General features: G+C 30.8%; 1 protein-coding gene across 1 annotated transcript in view; it reads left to right on the forward strand.

Annotated features, from left to right (window-relative positions):
• LOC123713634 (Down syndrome cell adhesion molecule-like protein Dscam2) overlaps positions 1-18,905 on the forward strand; it is a 129,609-nt gene that overhangs the window by 47,194 nt on the left and 63,510 nt on the right. The window contains exon 2 of the mRNA XM_045667393.1: positions 6,640-6,755. Coding sequence (XP_045523349.1) covers positions 6,640-6,755 — 116 coding nt within the window. The remainder of the gene's footprint in view (positions 1-6,639; positions 6,756-18,905) is intronic.

An 18,905-nucleotide genomic window follows, 5' to 3' on the forward strand; every position in this document is an offset into this window, starting at 1 on the left:
TAAAATACATGCTCGTATATCAAATAAAAACAATATTAAACCTAATACCGTATTAATATACACATACAAATTGAATAAACAGCTGTGAAACTTTTCAAATAAAATTTAATCAAGCGTGTATCCGCGGGCGCTACGAGTGTAGCACATTGCTACGAAATTATGTTTAGTGATGGGAATTTTGTTGAAACATTTGACTGGTTATTCCTTTTGTAAGATATTCAGAGATAACTTTGTGTCTTAACTGAGTCACATTCAGCCGGTCATCAAAGAGTTGAACTGTTTTAAAAAAATGTTACGCTTAAATAATTATAATACAAATTTTGAAGTCTATTTTCTTTTTTATTAGTTTATTTACCATGGCACAGCTACTCCAACCCCTTCTAAAGTTACCTTTCTTGCGGGATAAATGCCACCGCGGCCGTTTTAGCCCTCTCATCGCGTTGCATGGATGCCAATGTAGAACTCGTTCACTCCACCGATTGTCTTTAACTCTTGCGACATGTCCGACCCACTTCTATTTTAGCTTACATCCCATTCAAATTTTTTTTTTAAATTTTAATCTCGTTTTCTTCCGTCACAAACTTTACAGATAACTTAATCCTCGAAATTTTTGCCAAAATTTGGGGAAATTGTGTATATTTAAAATTATTTTTAACTTGTTGTCGAACATATATATATATATATATAGATACAATGGGCATTGTGCCGTAAGCTCAGCTAATGTTATATTCTTAAACGTTTTAACAACAGGAGTAAATATACTTTTAAAAAATAGAATTTACCCTTTGCTTATAAATCATTTAACAAATGTACAAAGCTGTTAGTAAACCGGCGACTGTGTAATGATCTTCTCTGGTTTACGTCAGTCCGTTGAACTATTTTTTTACAATTTTTAAACACTATGCATTTTTGTGTTGTATTCATATTTTAATTAAAGCTGTAGTTTATATCCATACAAATAATATCACCCTCATTTATAATATAATACGTTATATATCTTTATTACATAATTATAAAGTACGGGATTCCTAAATATATTGGCAATTCTTAAACATCCTCGGGCCTGCCTGTTAATAACGAATAATGATCGTCATAGTCTTCTGCTAATTATTATATTTAATACATTTCACAGACTAATCTTATATTCATTATATACCAAAAGCTTTGAAAATAAAAGTCCAAAGCTCCTCTTATTCTTATAATTTACCTACAGAGTGAAGATTATGTATAATTTAATATTGTCGCTACGTCGTTTAAAACAATTCTAATATCTACAACGATTCTTACACTTCAATGAGTACGTAAATTTTAAGATCTAAACTTAACTGGCTTAACGCAATATCACAGATGGTAAACACGAAGGATGTTTTTATAATTTCATTAAAAGTAAAGATTTAAAAAGCCACCTCGTGTATAGAAAAAATTAACAGAAATCCGTCAACTACCGACGAGATCCCATTTGCGAGACATTAAAGCGTGTAAAAAAATTAAGTTTAAGATAAAGTATTAATTTTTAATGAGTATAAATACTCTAAGGTACGACAGAAAGCTTACCTAAGTGGAATATTTCAGAAGTCCAAGTGCATCTGTATTGGCAAGGGCAAAACTAAAAAAACTTGTTTAGGTTCCTTAATAAAAGTGGTGTAGATAAATTAAACCGACCTGTCAACATAATTTACTAATTTATATAACTTAATATATAGATATAATAGTTAACCGTAGATCTAAATCTGGAGTCTTAGTTCCCTAAGATAGAATATAGATATACCTAATGTTAATCAAAAATGATAATTTTGATGACCTTTATTTTCCGAAAAATTTGCGACAGACATACGAATGTATTTCCAATTCCAACAGTATCACATACATACAAGTCAAAAGTCTCGTTTTTTAAAGTTAGTTAATAAACTTCAGTCCCCTTAAAATATAGTACCCCATAGATGGGACTGTGAAGTGTCTGCGTGTATCTATGATTATTTATGCCGGTCTATTGTAGTCGGCCCCATTGTAGCCCTAATGAGCGATCCGAGCATTTGCATTGCAATATTTAGCCTTTACTGAACTCTGAAAAGATGTTCCGGCTAGTGATTAAAGCTATGTAGATTAACTGTTAATGTTTTGTATGGCTGTCTGGCTGTATGAATATACGATTGAGGAATTATTCCTTAGGCCATACGGCACGTTGCAAAGGAATTTTTCATGGCGTGTGATTTGAATTTCATAAGTTTATCAACTTTGAACGTTGGTGAACACGTGTACACGTTGAAAGAAGAAAAGTCTAAAATGTTTTTTGGCTACTTATAATAAATGTATATATTTAACTACACTCAAAAATTCTGAGACAAGGAAATATTTTGGAAATTCCTTGTAATGGGATTGGTAGCAAAGTCGATGGAACTTTAAGTATCTGCAACAGATAATATTATTCGTTGTCTGTGGATACTTTTAATTAAAAGTTTTAAATTCCCAAAGACAATAGCCTATTTTTGCTGTCACTTTTTTTGATATGCACGAAGTTTTTATTTTCAATACAGATTTTTTTATAAGGGTTTATTAAAAACAATATATACATAAAACTGTTTAATAAAATTTAATAAATTTTTTAAGGCAAGGTGCCTTTATAGTGTAGGCGAGTATGTAGACCATAGGTTTGACAGAAATTGTATATAACTTAACTTTGAAATTATGTTAATCTTCTTATTATATGACATTGTAAAAATTGATATTATATTTGCATGCCTATTTACATATGGCAGATTGTGCGGATATTTGTAGTTGATCGATCTAATTGTACCACTATCTTGGCAATTAAACGATTTATTAATATAATCAAAAGGCTTAATTAAGTAACCTAGAAACTATGATTGATAACTGTATTCCAGGGCTATTATTTGTAATTCTTTATATAAATAACGGTATACTAAATATTTTTGCTTACTAACTACTGCCTTAGCTTAGCTACACAATTTAATTGGTGCGTCATTTAATTAGAATACACACATTATGTGATATATAATACTAAAGAATTGTGTCGAAATTTATTAATATTTTAGGAGTTTTCGTGACGTTGTTCTTTGGGAAAAGGATGTCATTTATTTTATTAAAATGGCAACACCACGCAATATCATAGACATCTTACAGGATATTAATTGTCAATATAAATCTATGGACGCCTGTCTTATTTTTTTAAATCAATTAACAGATCTGACGACAATTATAACCATGCGATTTTTTCTAATCTTTCTGAATCTGCGACATATATATTAATGAAATAATGTGGAATGTAAAGCCAAACGATTTGAAACTATTTATGTTTATAATTAGTTTGAAAACAATTTTGTCAGCCACAAAAATTTCGCAAAATGGTTCCTACATTTCTGTGTAATGTTGAAGCAACTTTGTTTAAAGTTTCAACAATATTCGGGAATTGTTTGTATAGATTAAACTTACTTTCAGCTTTGCAAAATAATGTTCTGTTATAAGCAGACTTAGAGTATAAAGTATGTTTTAATTATGATAAAGATTCAAAGTCGTGACTTTTGTAATTGTTATATTTCCTTTTCTTTTTTAATGTGTCGCAATTTATGAATCCGTAAGATTAGGTTTTTTAGTTTGTTTTATTACTATATCTTTTGTATATGTATATGTAGATTAAGGTTATATATTTTATATAAAATTTGGTTAAGCACTTCTTGCACTATAACTATCATTTTTTTTTAAGTTTTTTTTCTCTCCTCCAGGCCTACCTAGGCCTGTTAAATGTAATGAAGTCTGAATAAATAAATTAATGAAGTCGAGACTTAGAGAAATAATAATAATATAAAGAATATGGGTGTAGAAGTATTGGATTTATGAAACACGAGCATTGCTTAGCGGAAAGTCTCTAACATAGAAAAAATTCTACTGCTTAAAATTACGAAATAATTCCAAAAAAGTTTTTGTCAACGACTACACGAGCCTATCTGGGATTAAGATGGCTGCAACAGTTACAGCGTAATATTATTATTCGTATTATCATTCATTACGTACGAACATAACCCTGTCCAGAAAAATAACAATTCCACAAAGTAGGAAGTTCCGAGAAAGATAACATAATGTTTACGAAGTATGGTCTGTTAGAAGTTGGATAAACATAGATGATACAAAAATAAACCTGATTTACCAACACGTTGTTATGATATTATGAGACTCTTAGATAAAAATAAATGTTAAGTTAGTAAATTTTCCAATAACCATTATCTTTAAATGACTTCAAGGGAGGTTTTATAGTGAATATTCTTTGTTTTAAATGTGTATTTATTCTTGACGCGAAAACCTCTAATAAATCGATGAACGCCGGCTGCACGCACGAAAAAATATGCCTCATTGTCCCGTTACGCTCATTGTACGCTTGCGCCGCATCTATCTTTCTTCCACTAGATACGCCTATGTGTTCGAGGATTAACTCTTTTTTGTATTCATACACAACACAGATAATTCAATAAGAATTATTCAATTTTATTCTTAAAAGTATGAAATCATTTCAATAATGTTTTGTTATGACGTTCTCACGTTAAACTATGCTCAGTAAACGACTTTACAGACAATCATTTTTTTCGTAAACAGATAACCCTTATACATAAAAATACCAGAGTATTTATCAAGAACGATAAGCTATCTTAGTAACACTAGGAAACGAAACGATACATTTTGAAGGTGGTCCTAATTACTTACGCTATGGGTTAACGTTTCTACAAGAACTATTGTATATCATATCAGGAGTAGATAGTAATAATATTTCATCTTATACTACCCACGTAAAGAAACATTCTCCTTTGTAAAAAGAAATATCTTGACTTAAGTGTTTATAAAGTTAACTTGTAGAACTTACATGAGATCTGATAACTTTTAGACAATGTTTGCAAGAATCATATGGTCTCGTCTTGGCAACATTTCACCTTTTTGGTGTGTCGTTTATCTTCGAATACTGTTTCTATATATACGCTACATTATATTTATTTCAATAAAACAATTAAATATACAGTATTTACAATTTTCATAATCAACATAGTACGAAAGAAAATTAAAACAATTTTAAAAAGTTTGGCCCCCGTGGCAGTGCACCTTTAAAGCTGGCAGAATTTCCTCGCTGTATTGCGATACTTAATCGTTGAGCGAGGAAAGCACCAGCTCTGGGGTCGCGAATTTTAATTATCACAGGGTAAACATTATCTTTTTTCACAAATTTAAATATTGAACTTGCCTTTATTTGAAACTACAAAATTCGTGATCCCTATTATTCCTACAGGCTAGAAACATTCTATTTATTCATTAATTTATACTTCGTTACCATAATATATTATCTATCTATTTAACTTACTAAAATAATGTATATGCTCTTGGTTTCAAAGAAAACAAGGGAAACTCTTTAGTAATCAAATTCTATTTCAGTATTAAGAATTTTAAAACTTAAGAATTTTAAATATTACACTCGTATATATTTATGCTTTTTTAAATATTAAAGGTTTGTTTAAAATTATTAAATGATTTGATTGACATTGCATAGTTTTGAATACTAATATTTTTTGTATATTAATAATTTTACTTATATGTGAAAAAAATTAATAAGAGCATTTTTATAAGTAACTAGAGGACTTGACAGGCCTGACACGTCTTAAATTAAATATTTAAAACTTAAAAAACAACTAAAATTTATAGGGAACTAATAAACACTTTTTTTGCACTGCTGGCATGTGCACTGCTAATTTCACAAGCTTGATATTGACGGCATTACAAAAATGGCCTTGCTGAAAATGATTATATATTCCGAATCCGATGTTTAATAGTTCTTGCAAACTCCTGTGAACATTTGATGCATAACTACCTTTACTGTATTAACAAACAAGCAAAGTTACTTGTCGCTTAGCCACGTTCATTATAACACAATTAGGACGCGACTGAATGCTTCATCTACATAGGTAGCTATACAGCGGTTGCCGTGAAATTAAACGGAAATCGAAAGCTGTGGCTTGCGGTTGTAGTAACTAAGGACAATTTAAAGATATAGCAATATAAATGTATTTTATACGAAGTTTATTCTGCTGCTGTGTTTCCTTTACATTTCCGTATTTCCTAGGTCAGTGGAGATTATGGAACTTAATATCAACAATTCAATTGAATCAGAATTAATACTTCACACTAAATGTCATAAGCATGTCAAAAACGTATTGGATTTGACATATGATTGTGTCGATGTCAACTGTTAAGTGTCAAACGTCAGCGTAGAGCGTCAAAGTATATATGTATAAGTTTTATAAGTATATATGTTAAGTTTTTTAAGTATATATGTTAAGTTTTATAACGTCAAATTACCCACAGTTAGGTGAATGTAAAATACGCTACATAATACACGGGTAACTATCAATTTTGCCTTTTATTTCATAGTTGGCATAAAAGGCTATATTTAATTGTGTTTTAATGAAATCGTTACTGATGCTGATATCTATTTTGATATTTGTCATTTGTTTAGTTGAAACATATGGCAAATTATTTATGGAAACACAAAAAGTTTATAATAGATTGAATCAACAGAATTGATTATTTCAATTAGTTTTAGCATAAAATATTACAATTTAATGAAAAGTATATCATTCTCCACAGTTGTGCGTGCATCACCAGAACCTCGGAAGCTGAGTATTCTGGAGCCGCAGCATCATGTAGAGTTCACCAATGATACTGGCGTAATCCTTACCTGCTCCACGAGGGGAGCGTACCAGGTATTTATTTGATTATTTAGAAAATTCAGGGTTGGATTATAAGCGTTCCTGTCACCAAACTAACGATGCTAGAAGCCTCGTTAGTTTTTAGTTACACAAGTGCATGGTGTTTATATACAATTTTGATTAATGGAGAATAAAATACGAACATAATCTCTATATATATAAAACTCTCGTGTCACAACGTTCGTTCCCATACTCAACCGATGCTTATGAATTTTTTATGCATAGTAAGTCTGAGAATCGGGTACTATCTTTCAAACACCTATGTGGTTATTTTTATTGAACTAATAACATGTGTCCTGGACAAAACGATGTTTCCGGGCCAGCTAGTAATTTATATGTAAAGAAAACCAGTCCGAGTTGTTACCATTTAATTATTTGGTAATTTTGTTGAATCATATAAAATGTGGGAATGTTTTCTAAAACATCAGCCGTTAATCCCTTATCTAACAGCGTCTGTATTCTTTCCTTAACAATAAACAAATGTAATAGATTTTGGAAAAAGTTTTCAACTTTGCCAATCTTTATTCGTTCCCTATTTCACGTAAACGTGGCAAACGTATTACCAAACATACTAATTCCGTATTCCAAGTGTAACCAAAGTCAAATATAAATAAAGTTTCACCATTCAGCTGGGTTGGGGAAGTTTACGGTCGTTGAGACCCACCGGGAAATAAAGATATGCGCCGAGTCTTTCGCTAAATAGAACCGATGGGCGGGTAAAGTTTGACTTTCGTTGTCTGGTTTGTAACTTCGGAATTAAACGTATACGTACAATAGAAGGCAAAATAGGCTTTTATTTATTTATTTACAAAAACGATTAAATAGGCCACCTTATAGAAAACCTTTTGCTATCAATTAATCCTCTCTAAGTATGCCCTTAAATCGTCGTATACTACCCCCTACTTATGTTTCCGGCAGCGATGATACTTGTCCAGAACTGTACGTTCCTCATAATCTCTCCCTTACTACTAAGCATACTTGCTGTATGCGCTCTCCATTTCGTTATTAATTGTTCTTAAACCAAATTTGATCAAAGCTAAATCTCTACGAAGTTCTAGTCATTTATGGAGAAACCTATTCATGATTCCATATCTAAGCAAAATATATTGTTCTTTATCTTAGAAATATACGTTATTGAGTAAAAATACTTTAGGTAAATAAATAAAAATATTAAGTTAAGTAAATAAAAAATTCAAAACCTGTTCCCTAATGATCTTATGTACCGGTGTGATATCAAATCGTTAAGCTGTCAAAACTTAACAGACAGGCAGGATTAGACAGCGAAGTAATAAGAAGTTCTGTATCCAGGCTTATATACATAAATGTTTATACTGAAATAAGTAACATGTTTTAAATATAAAGTTGATTTACATCATTGTTCGTACAAACAGAGTGGCGGAGAGCTATTTCCCAGTTCCGGTCTACGCCCTCGATTGAAAAACTGGCCGTAAATGTCAATTTAAAGTCAATTCATATCGTTTTTAGCGTTCAAAAGTGAGCAATAGTTACTTATATCTTAAAGTCAAGTGCGGAAACAGGGTCCAAAATAAATACATATATATCTTGATTTGTAAAAACTAAGTAACCCAAAAAAAAAACGTTTCTAGGCTTTTCCTTCATGTTAAATGCGCACATAGAAAGAAAGTCCATTGGTGCTCAGCCGGGGATCGAACCTACGACTTCAGGGATGAGGGCACGCTGAATTTACAAAACAAACACCCCTCATATATATCCCAATACGATTCGATTTATTTATTGTCGCAAATTATTCAACAAATACATCTCAGGCGCGCTACTAGTACTTAATATTCCTGAGGGTGCTTCTTAACCTCGCTTGTCAAAACACGATTAATTTCTAACTTGACAGGTAAAGTTTATAATAAATAATAGACTATTTATTGAGTCTCAAGAGTCTTTCGTATAACGAAAGGAAAAAAATTGTAAAATTAGTTTTTTTGAAGTGAAACTTCTTTATCGGCGTTGTAACAAAATTGCCGTCACATTTTTCAGTTACGCGTCACATTATTCCGTTGCGCGTCACATTTTTCCGTTACCTGCCATCTTTTTCTTGTCCCTACCACGGTTGATTCGAAGAGATTCGAAGCCATTAACAACAAAAATATATGATAACAATTATAGTAATAGTTCTGTTACAATTAATGAAATTCTGTAATAATCTTAGTTGTAATATGGTAAAATGAAATATTGTATTATTTGTATTCATGTCTTTGATAATAATAGCCTTTTGTTAAACTTTATCTTATTTAACTTTACTTAACCAATTTCTGTAAAGTTGCATATAGTAGATCATTTTTCGAAAAATAATGTCATAAAGAAGTTTTACTTCTTACGTGGGTACACTAGTAAATGCACACATTTTTATTTGATTCTTATAACTAGATTTATAAGGTATAAATATATATTATTGATATTGAATTATTCATTTATATACGCTTTTCTTATTCTTTGGAACATCAAAAAACAAACATTACCTACGTATTTTCTTAAAGTGTTCAAAGTGTGTTCAAATAAACAATTTATTATATTATTTATATTTTTCCTTAAAAGGTTGTCTGGTTGCCCTCCTTATATTTATATATAATTTGGTTTTTACAATGTTTTATAAATACATAGAGGAATGAAAGAAGAAGCCGTCGTCTGGAGTTGTAGCACCATGTCTTTTGTTAAGTAACGTCTGACCTGGGACCCCTTGCATCATGTGTCAGATGTTGACAGATGACAATTGGTACATCATAGACCTGCTTCGTTAGTTATATAAAATCGTATATTTGCAGGTTTCGTCAATCTTTTTAAACAGTAAAAATATAGGAATTTTTAAATCTTGTTCACAATACAATTATGTACATTATATACGGATTACCTCTTCATTAATTAATTGTGTTAATAGATCTACAATTTGAACAAACAAAGCATAGCATAAGCATAGTTTAAAACCCGAAACAAAAGTAAAGAGGTCACATCTATATATATATCTATATCTAGGGAGGGTAAAAGTGCTAAGTAAAGCGGAGTCAAAGCAAACAATCGCAGAATGGAGGTCGTGACAGAAAAACTAATGAACTCGGTGCATTTACGGGATTGAATATTTGTATTTTAGACTAATTGTTGACAGTTCCTTTATAGACTGTGGAAAACGGGAAAGGGGTAAGGGGTCTCGATGTTAATACTAACATAAATAAATACTGTTTTTGATGCGTTTCTCACTTTATTATAATTAAAAACAGTTATATAACCAAAATGCGATTTTAATATAATACAGCAGTTTTATTATTTATTATTAAATTTCGTGTACCCTCTCGATACCCCAGGCATCCCATCATCCAGTGTTCCTCCTTTCAGAAGAACGGGCTTTCGCCAAAACTCACCATTCTCTAACTAGTCTGGCCATAAATACTCTTAAATAATAGATTCGTGGCCAAACAGATAAAAGGCAAAGGTGGAAATCTCGAAAGGAATATTTTCTTACTTTTTGCTGAGACTTTAATAACAGAACTAACACTTTGAAATTAATTTTCATTTAATTTTTAAAATTTATTAATCGATTTTTTTTCCTTCGTGTCTGTTATATTTGCCTATAAGTGTTTGTCACATTAAATATTGTATTTTATTCTTCTTATGTGCCAATGTATGAGTGTGCCGAGCATTGGTAACCTTTTGGAAATAAATAAATAAGTAGACAGTTCTGAATTTGAATATCAACAATACTCTTGAATTAATAATGCGCATACATATCTTCGCCAGTTGGCGGTGGTAACCCAAATTGTTTTCGATCGTATACACATGATATTGACTCCTATTTCTTTCGAAGAAGGTGCAAAATGCAAGTGCATTGTTTAGAGCTCTTATGATTTAATGATTCGGATTCTCCGGGAGTACAACCACTGGTTAAGATCTGTATACGCATTATTAATTTGGAAGTATTGTACTGTGCTGTAAATTTTTGTTTCTTTGTTTTGTTAATTTAGGAGTAGCAATACCCATAAAGTATTGCTACTTCTAAATTATATAAGAGAAGTTTTTGAAAGAACAATTTTAAAACAAAAATTACGTAAGAACAATGAACTCCGAATAATAGATTTTGTTAATATTTCTTATTATACCTTCATAAATTTAATATCATTCGGCAACTCAAGGTTATTTCGTGAAAGATACTTTATTACAATTTCAAGTATTTCATTTCAAAGGCAATACTAAAATCTTATATGAAAATACTAACTCTCTATTGAGTTTTGGCTTAATGAAATACCCTTCTTTATTGTATGATGAAACAGTTCACTTTAGGAATATAGAAATGGAAATTCCTCAAAATTGTAATGTAAATGTGTAATATACATGTAATATACAAGTATAACTGAATCAAAGAATATGAAAAGTTCTCGAAGTATTGCGTAAAATAGCATTAATTTGTCAAAAAAATCAATATATCAATATATATATATATATATATATATATTATATAACAGCAGGGAAACGTGCAGGCTCATGTAAAGTGATACGGCCGACCATGAACACTCACATGACCGTAAGTCGAATTGGTTTAGAAATACAACAAACAGTGTTGCTGCGCGTCTAAAGCTGCCTTAAGAAACGATCAGTTATGGACCAACGGATGTCGAGGTGATACGGATGGTATATCGTATTCTACCTTGACCCCCAATGAGATGCTCGCTTAAATGTCATTGCTTGTGGCGGCGTCCATGCGCTCATGCAGGTCGTCTCTCTCCCTAAATAAAGCGAGGGGACCGATAGCTGGCCATGGGTAATACTCGTGATCGGGTGCTACTTGTGGTGACTGGTCGCCAACATATATATATGTTAAGGTTGGTTATATTATATGAAAACGTTATCGTAAGCTCAGGAATAAATCAAGCTGTGTATTTGAGGTGAAATTGAAAATATGGCCATATTTGCATATGAACACAATCCTTTACAAATACGGTAGAAACTATCTCGGTTGCCGCATGTCCTCTTCAAATATACTTCACGATACGCCATGAAATGAATAAAAATCACATAATAAAAGTAATAGAATTTATTCATTGGCTACGTTGGAAAATGAAGGCTTTAAAGTTTGTAGTATTGTCTTAGAATTAAATTTATAGCTTTATATTGTACTGCATTGCGTAGAATCAAGCGATTCGATTATGTTAAATAGGATAAAAAATGAAATATTTTAAACTGTGCGATATATTTACACTTACACTTCATAATAAAAATATTATTGTTATATGTTACTTTTCTTTAAAATTATAGACTTTGGTTTAAATATTTTTGCTTTCTCATATATTCCCGCTCCTATCGGCTCCCTAAACACACACACACACACACACCTGCCTCATCTATTTCATGTAAAAAGTTCGAAAAGAAATGGTTCTATAAGAACAGATGAGCTTAATACCAAAGCTGTGTTTGTTTAACGATCTCCGAACAAAACTAAACTTCCATTAAACTGGAAAGTTCAAAGAGAAATATGGAACTTTGATAGGATGATCCCTTTCATTCCTTTTTGCAGCAATATGGTTTTTATAAATGTGTATATCGAACTGAAATTGATACCATGAACTTTATTTATACCTGTGAATCCAATATATTTTAGAGTAATAATTGCGTTCGATGTATGTATGATATACTCATCTATACTAATAACATGAAGGGTGATTTTTGAGTTAAGTTGAAAACACTTATGAACTGTTTCAAAGAATCATCTTTATCTTAATTCATATGTGGAGCAGTGTGCAACATGATCGTTTCCATAGAACACATTGTTAGAGCATAGAGCATGAAATTATATTTATTCGATCTAACGAAAAATATTGCCATACAGGAAGTGACCGAACATTAATATAAATTTGTATCTGTAATCTGTGGCAGTATCTCGCTGAACACAACCGCTGAAAATTGAAATGTTAGTTAATTATGTTTGATAACTATATTTAGTATATATTATAACTATATATAGTATATAAGTATATGGGATATAATATAATATAACTTCTTATTATATTGCATAACAGTCCTTTTAATAACATAGTATATCATTGTCGGTATGTCGTAAAAAAGCAATTTGGTTTTTTACTAATTTTTATTTTGGTTTATTAAACCAACTTATGTATCTTCTATTCTTCTTCTTCTTCTTATCCAGTACACTCTTGACAGAGCGGTCGTGATGGCTGTTTAGTAGTGAGATGGGGCAGATGTGTCACCCTGCTCCACTTATTGAGTAAACCTCATACGGCAGACTTGATCTGGTGAAGGTAATGTAAGGATGCAAGGATACGAGATTGTACTATTGAGAACAGGCGCTGGAGTTCTTAAAGTATCGTGACGTTTGTACGAAATACGGTCCACGAACCGCCAAGCATTCTACTCAAACACCACATTTCCAAAGCGTCTATTTTCTGCCTTTCCACATCTCGCAAGATCCACGTCTCAGCCGCGTATATAAATATGGGAAATATAAGCGTCCGAGTACGAGTATCGTTTTCGTGGCTTTTGTTATATTCATGTGTTTATGTCTGTGTGAAACACAGCAAAACATACAGTTTTGCGTTTTTCATACCTTATTATAAATAAATTGTATTATTGCTTATTGTAAATAGTACACAAAAACAAAGTGTCTTTCCCTTAAAGCAGTCTGTAAGTTGTTTCATTATTGGACACATTCTTATGTTAAATATATTTTTGAGTAAATTAGGTTAAATTAAATTACTTATTAGTCTTAAGTTAAGCTAGATCGTAATGTTAAATGATGTCTTTGTGCAGATACAATTAAAAAAAGCAACTTATCAATAATGAAAGTAATTGATGTATTCACCAAGTACGTAAATTCATTATTATCGACTTACTATAAAATTAATTAATATGAAACCGATTCACCGAAAACCAATTTATAGCTAGTACTATTTACATACAGATCACATATCTGTCCTATATTGAACACATAATTACATCTGTGTGCATTACACCATGTCTAAATTTGCCTGCAGCGTGGACATGTCAAAATTAAACCCTTTGGCTATAAAGGGTTATTAAAAACTGATTCCGTTTTGTTAATTCAACCAAAAAGGTTAATTAATAATTATGGAACTTCATAGGAGCATGCATAAAAGTGCATTGGGTAGAAAGGACTGGTCATTATGATAAAAAATCAATTAACTGTTAATGTTGTCTTCGATTGGTAGGACTTTGATTTGGTTGGAAGTAATTGTCACATATACGCAGTGTAAACACCATGTAACGGTTCTCGATTTAACGATGAACTCCCAAAAGCGTCGAAATTAATTGACTTTGGTTGGTTAGCTTCTCATCCATACAATGATACACTCTACATAGCATTACACCCACTCTCAATAATGACAACAATTGACTAATAAAGTACTTTTTAAGTTAGTGAAATTAGTACAAAAGCGCAGATATGTAGGTTCTCTTGTCGCTTTATTATCCTAGCGAGCAATAAACTCGACCGTCGGCATAATGCATACGAACTTTAAAAAAAATTCGTTGTTTACAAATTTGGATTGCTTGCACGTGTAGACTGTTGTTAACCATGACTAACAAGTAGGAGTCATGGATGATCTATACGTTTTTCTTCTGTCTATTTAACGACAACTCTCTATACCGCCATAAAATGCACAGTCCTTTCAGTGTCAAGTTTACACTAATATATATATATATATATATGTATATATATATATATATATGTGTGTGTATGTGTGTGTGAATATGTTAACACTGTATCTACATAATAATTAAGATAAGTGCTGCATTGATTTTTATACGCCTTTTGTTCTAGGTACATGGTTTTAACATATAATTATCAAATCAATGTATACAAAATAAAGTAAAAACTATTTTAAAAGTATGGAGTTGCTTCCCCATTCTACCCCATATGAAACTACATTTTGGATGGGACAACTAGGGTCATTTTGTCTTTCAAAAGTGTCTTTTATATAGGTCTAACTGTAATAAATGATTTAACTTTATGTTTAAAGTCCAAGACAAATCATAAATAAATGAGTAAGTAACAACTTTTACTTAAACTTTGTACTTAACTTCGTTGCAAAATTATTAACGCATTTGGTACGCACACCACTCCTTTTATATGTAATTAATGATGTAACCATAGTAACAAACACGATATTATAATGCACTTTTTATAAGGCTCGTATTCCAATCATGGCTCTTTCTTAGACTACGTAGGCAAACTGTTAAAAATCATGAATACAAAAAACGTATAAATGAGTGTATGGGACATCAATTAGCACAAACATTTTAGGTAATTAAAGAACATACACAGAACAAAAAAATTTTTTTACTATATCTGGTTAGTTTCAGCTATAGATATAGTAAAAAAAGTTTGTAACCCCAACTAAAACTACGAAAGTCCCGGACATACAATCTTCGCTCAATTCATTTATGTCACGTGACATTTATTAAATCGCGGACTCCGTTCCCTGGGAGATGGGATATTTAATATAAATTGTACTAAGGGACGACAAAACATACAGCTTAGAACAGATTTATTGTTGGCGAACCAATTATTCAGCGTAGCTGTAGAATGTATTGTCAGTGCCTTGCGAATGAACGCATTGTGGTTCCTTCGCTACGAACACACGAGATTGCATTTGTTAACATAATCAGCTATACAAGACATTTTACATTATTCTAATCTACAAAAATCCTTTTGTTAATACTATTGTTGTTCTGCCTTACGTTATCTACGATTACGAGAGTTCGAACTGAAAACTGAACGAATAACGGAATAACGTTAACTGAATAATGGATAATTGTCAATCTGCACATAAGAAATTGGCATTTTGTATTGGAGGATAAAAAAGTAGTTTTTTTTTTAATACAGAATATATTATTAATGATTAGCACTGGTAAATAACTGTAAAAACATACAACACCAACATGATACACACGAGTAAATTGCTGTAAAAAAAAATAATTTGGAATTCCAAACCAATGAGGAGATATTTGAAGTCAAAGTAGCCAGTATGACAAAACGCCAATTTCATATTTATGGACATAGTACAAGCTAACGTGTTAGTAGTGTAAAGTGATTTTATAGGTTTTATTTTAACTTTGTTTACTTAAAAGAATTCATAAGATTTTGAATAGCTTGTCGTGTCTTTGCGGTGACGGTTTTCATGTAGTACTAACTGTTTCCGCAAACTTTGTTTCACCTTAATATGATTTTTTTACTTAACATAAGATAGGTTATGCGAGTAATATACATACCATAATATGGCTACTCCATAGAGATTGTTCACTTTTTCGAAATAAAAACTTCAGTATGAAATAAAACGACATTATCTATATTATTATTATTATTTTTCCAAAAAAATATCTGCCTAAAATGCTTCCTAAAAAGGAATAAATTAAAAATACTATTATGTTATTTATAGATTGTGATTATTTATTATGGAATTACACAAGACCTTGGTTTTCATACATCTCAACGTGGTTGCTAAGAGATTAAACTTGCAAGCAGCATAATTCAATTTAGATTTTAGTTTTGGAGCCCCTTTAATTCCTGTGTAACTCGAAATATAATAAAAAGCACTTTGCAATAAGACATCTTACAAAATGTTATTAAATCTATTCTCATACGAAAATCATTTATCACGTTTCCTGAACGTAAATTAAGATTGATAACGGTAAGATATTTTTATATGAAAAATATGTTTATTCTTTGCAATAATATTTGAACACATTTTATTTTTATAAAGAAACAGTTTTAGTAAAGAGACTATGTGTCATTCAAATTGATATATTTAAAAACAATCATAATATCACTCACTCAGCTTAAGTAATATTTATTTTCGTATTTAATTTCTATGTAATAACGCAGTCTAGTCAGTCTACAGTTAATTAGTTTTCTATGAATACCCAATGTTATTGAAATATTTTCAATAAAGATTGAAAAGGACATAACTAGGTATGCATCGATACGCCTTTTTGCCGATACGATACCGATTCCGATACTCTTATCGGACTATCGCTAATACCGATACCCATGTCAAGTAAATTAAAATTAAAGGTAAAATATATCAAATTTGGTTAAAGTTAAGAAAACACTTTAAACGGATTGAAGCTATGTATTATTATCATAAACTTATAATTATTTACGGTCACGGTCACCGTGACCACGCACGCTGTAAAGCACGCGAAACATCGGAAAAAAATTAAATTTAAAATTATGTAAATAATGATAAGTTTATGATAATATAATATATAATATAAACAATGTTAACAAAAGACAATACTTGGTTAAAGTTTTTAATTTTTATTAAACAATGTAAACAGTCACAAACTTAAGGATTAAAGGTTAAAGTAAAATTAAAGTTATTCAAATTAACAATTAAGAGTAATAATTAAATTAAAATAAGATAAGTAACTGTTAATAATTAAACTTAACATTGATAATATGTTTGTAATTCTGTATTTTATTTTATTTGGTATTGAAAACATACTACGCGCGAAATGGAATGCAACAAAATGAATAAAACGTAGGGATTCCCCGGGTGTAGATAGTCCGTGCCTCGTTCGCAACGAACTAGATTAAACAAGATGCGCGTTTACATTACTTTTTAAAGCGCGATATTTTAAAAGTATCGTTGTATCGGCAAACCTAAAGTATCGCCGATATATCGGTATTGGTAACGGATGCAGCCCTAACAAAATCATTTAAATTAGTGCTAAGTGCTAAACAGTGGTATGTTAAGCCTGGTTTCCCCTTATGTTAAATATCCTTATCAGTAATTTAGGTGAGACTTCCATTACTAATTAGTCTTAAGATGGGCTAGATCTTAATGTTCCATGATGTAGTAGTTTAATTAAAATTATATATTTATTTATTATATGGCATCAGTGCCACATAATATACGATTAAAGTATATAAAATGTTACTAAGTGTTATATTTGTTATACACACACATCTAACAGGAATATAATTAGTACTTCAACTCTATAGTTGAAATAATTTTTCTTTATTTTTTATAATTTTATGTATAACATTTATATACATTAAATCATGTATTTTATCTTTGTGTGCCGAGCGTTGGCGAGCTTAAACAAATAAATAAATACTTAAACATTAAAATATTTAACAATTTAGTATTAAAGAATAATTGTCGGCAACACACTTGCGAGCCTCCTGCCAGTTTCTTGTTACATAAAATAAATAACTATTATATGGTGTAATTCCTTTAAGAATAATTCTTATAAATATTTTATATTATGTAATAAATAATATGGCTGTATAAAACACTTAATAAATATTAAACAACTTCTGTCCAACACATGTCGAGGTCTATAACGAACCTTGTGAAAACAATTTTTCCGCATTAATATTTATTATATTCCAAGAATTCATCAATAAAATTCGCTAACCGCATAAGATACTCATACAATCACCAAGTTACTCCCTTGGGGATTGTATAAACATCGAGAAGCGAAACAAAACCACAGGTGCGGTCAATCGCAAACTATTTCGAAATATGTATGCACAAACTCGATATGTACTGAATTGAATAGTATTGTTCCATCCTATGCAGGTTGCATAAAGGTTTTTATTCTATACCAGAGAGTAACATTAAAAAAATTGTTACAGAATTAAGAGATAGATATGTATAATTGTTTTTTTATTGAAAACTAGTATGAGGTGTTTGCAAGTAATGGGTCAATGTTGTATATGATTTTAATTAAATAAATATTATTATGTACTTCGAGTACATAGGGGCTTATAAAAGATTTAAGCTGGCGCTAGTAGATAGTACTGGTGACACCAGAGCTGGTGCTTTCCTCGCTCATGAATTAGTATCGCAATACAGGGAGGAAATGCTGCCAGCGTTAAAGGGTACACTGCCACAGGGACCAAACCTTTTAAATTTGTTTTAATTTTGCTTATTACAAAATTTAATTATTTTTAATTATTACTATCTACTATAAAAAAAATTTAAAAACTGTATATTTTATTATTATTACTAATATAAACTATATTATGTACTTGAAGATGAATTATTATCAAACCAAACAGCTTTATCGAATGATTAAATTTCTATTCCCTTCTAATTAATGGATTAATTGACCCAATTCTTGGCTTATTTTACGCACCGG

Source organism: Pieris brassicae, chromosome 8 (genome assembly GCF_905147105.1).
Source record: "Pieris brassicae chromosome 8, ilPieBrab1.1, whole genome shotgun sequence".
NCBI lineage: Eukaryota > Metazoa > Arthropoda > Insecta > Lepidoptera > Pieridae > Pieris > Pieris brassicae.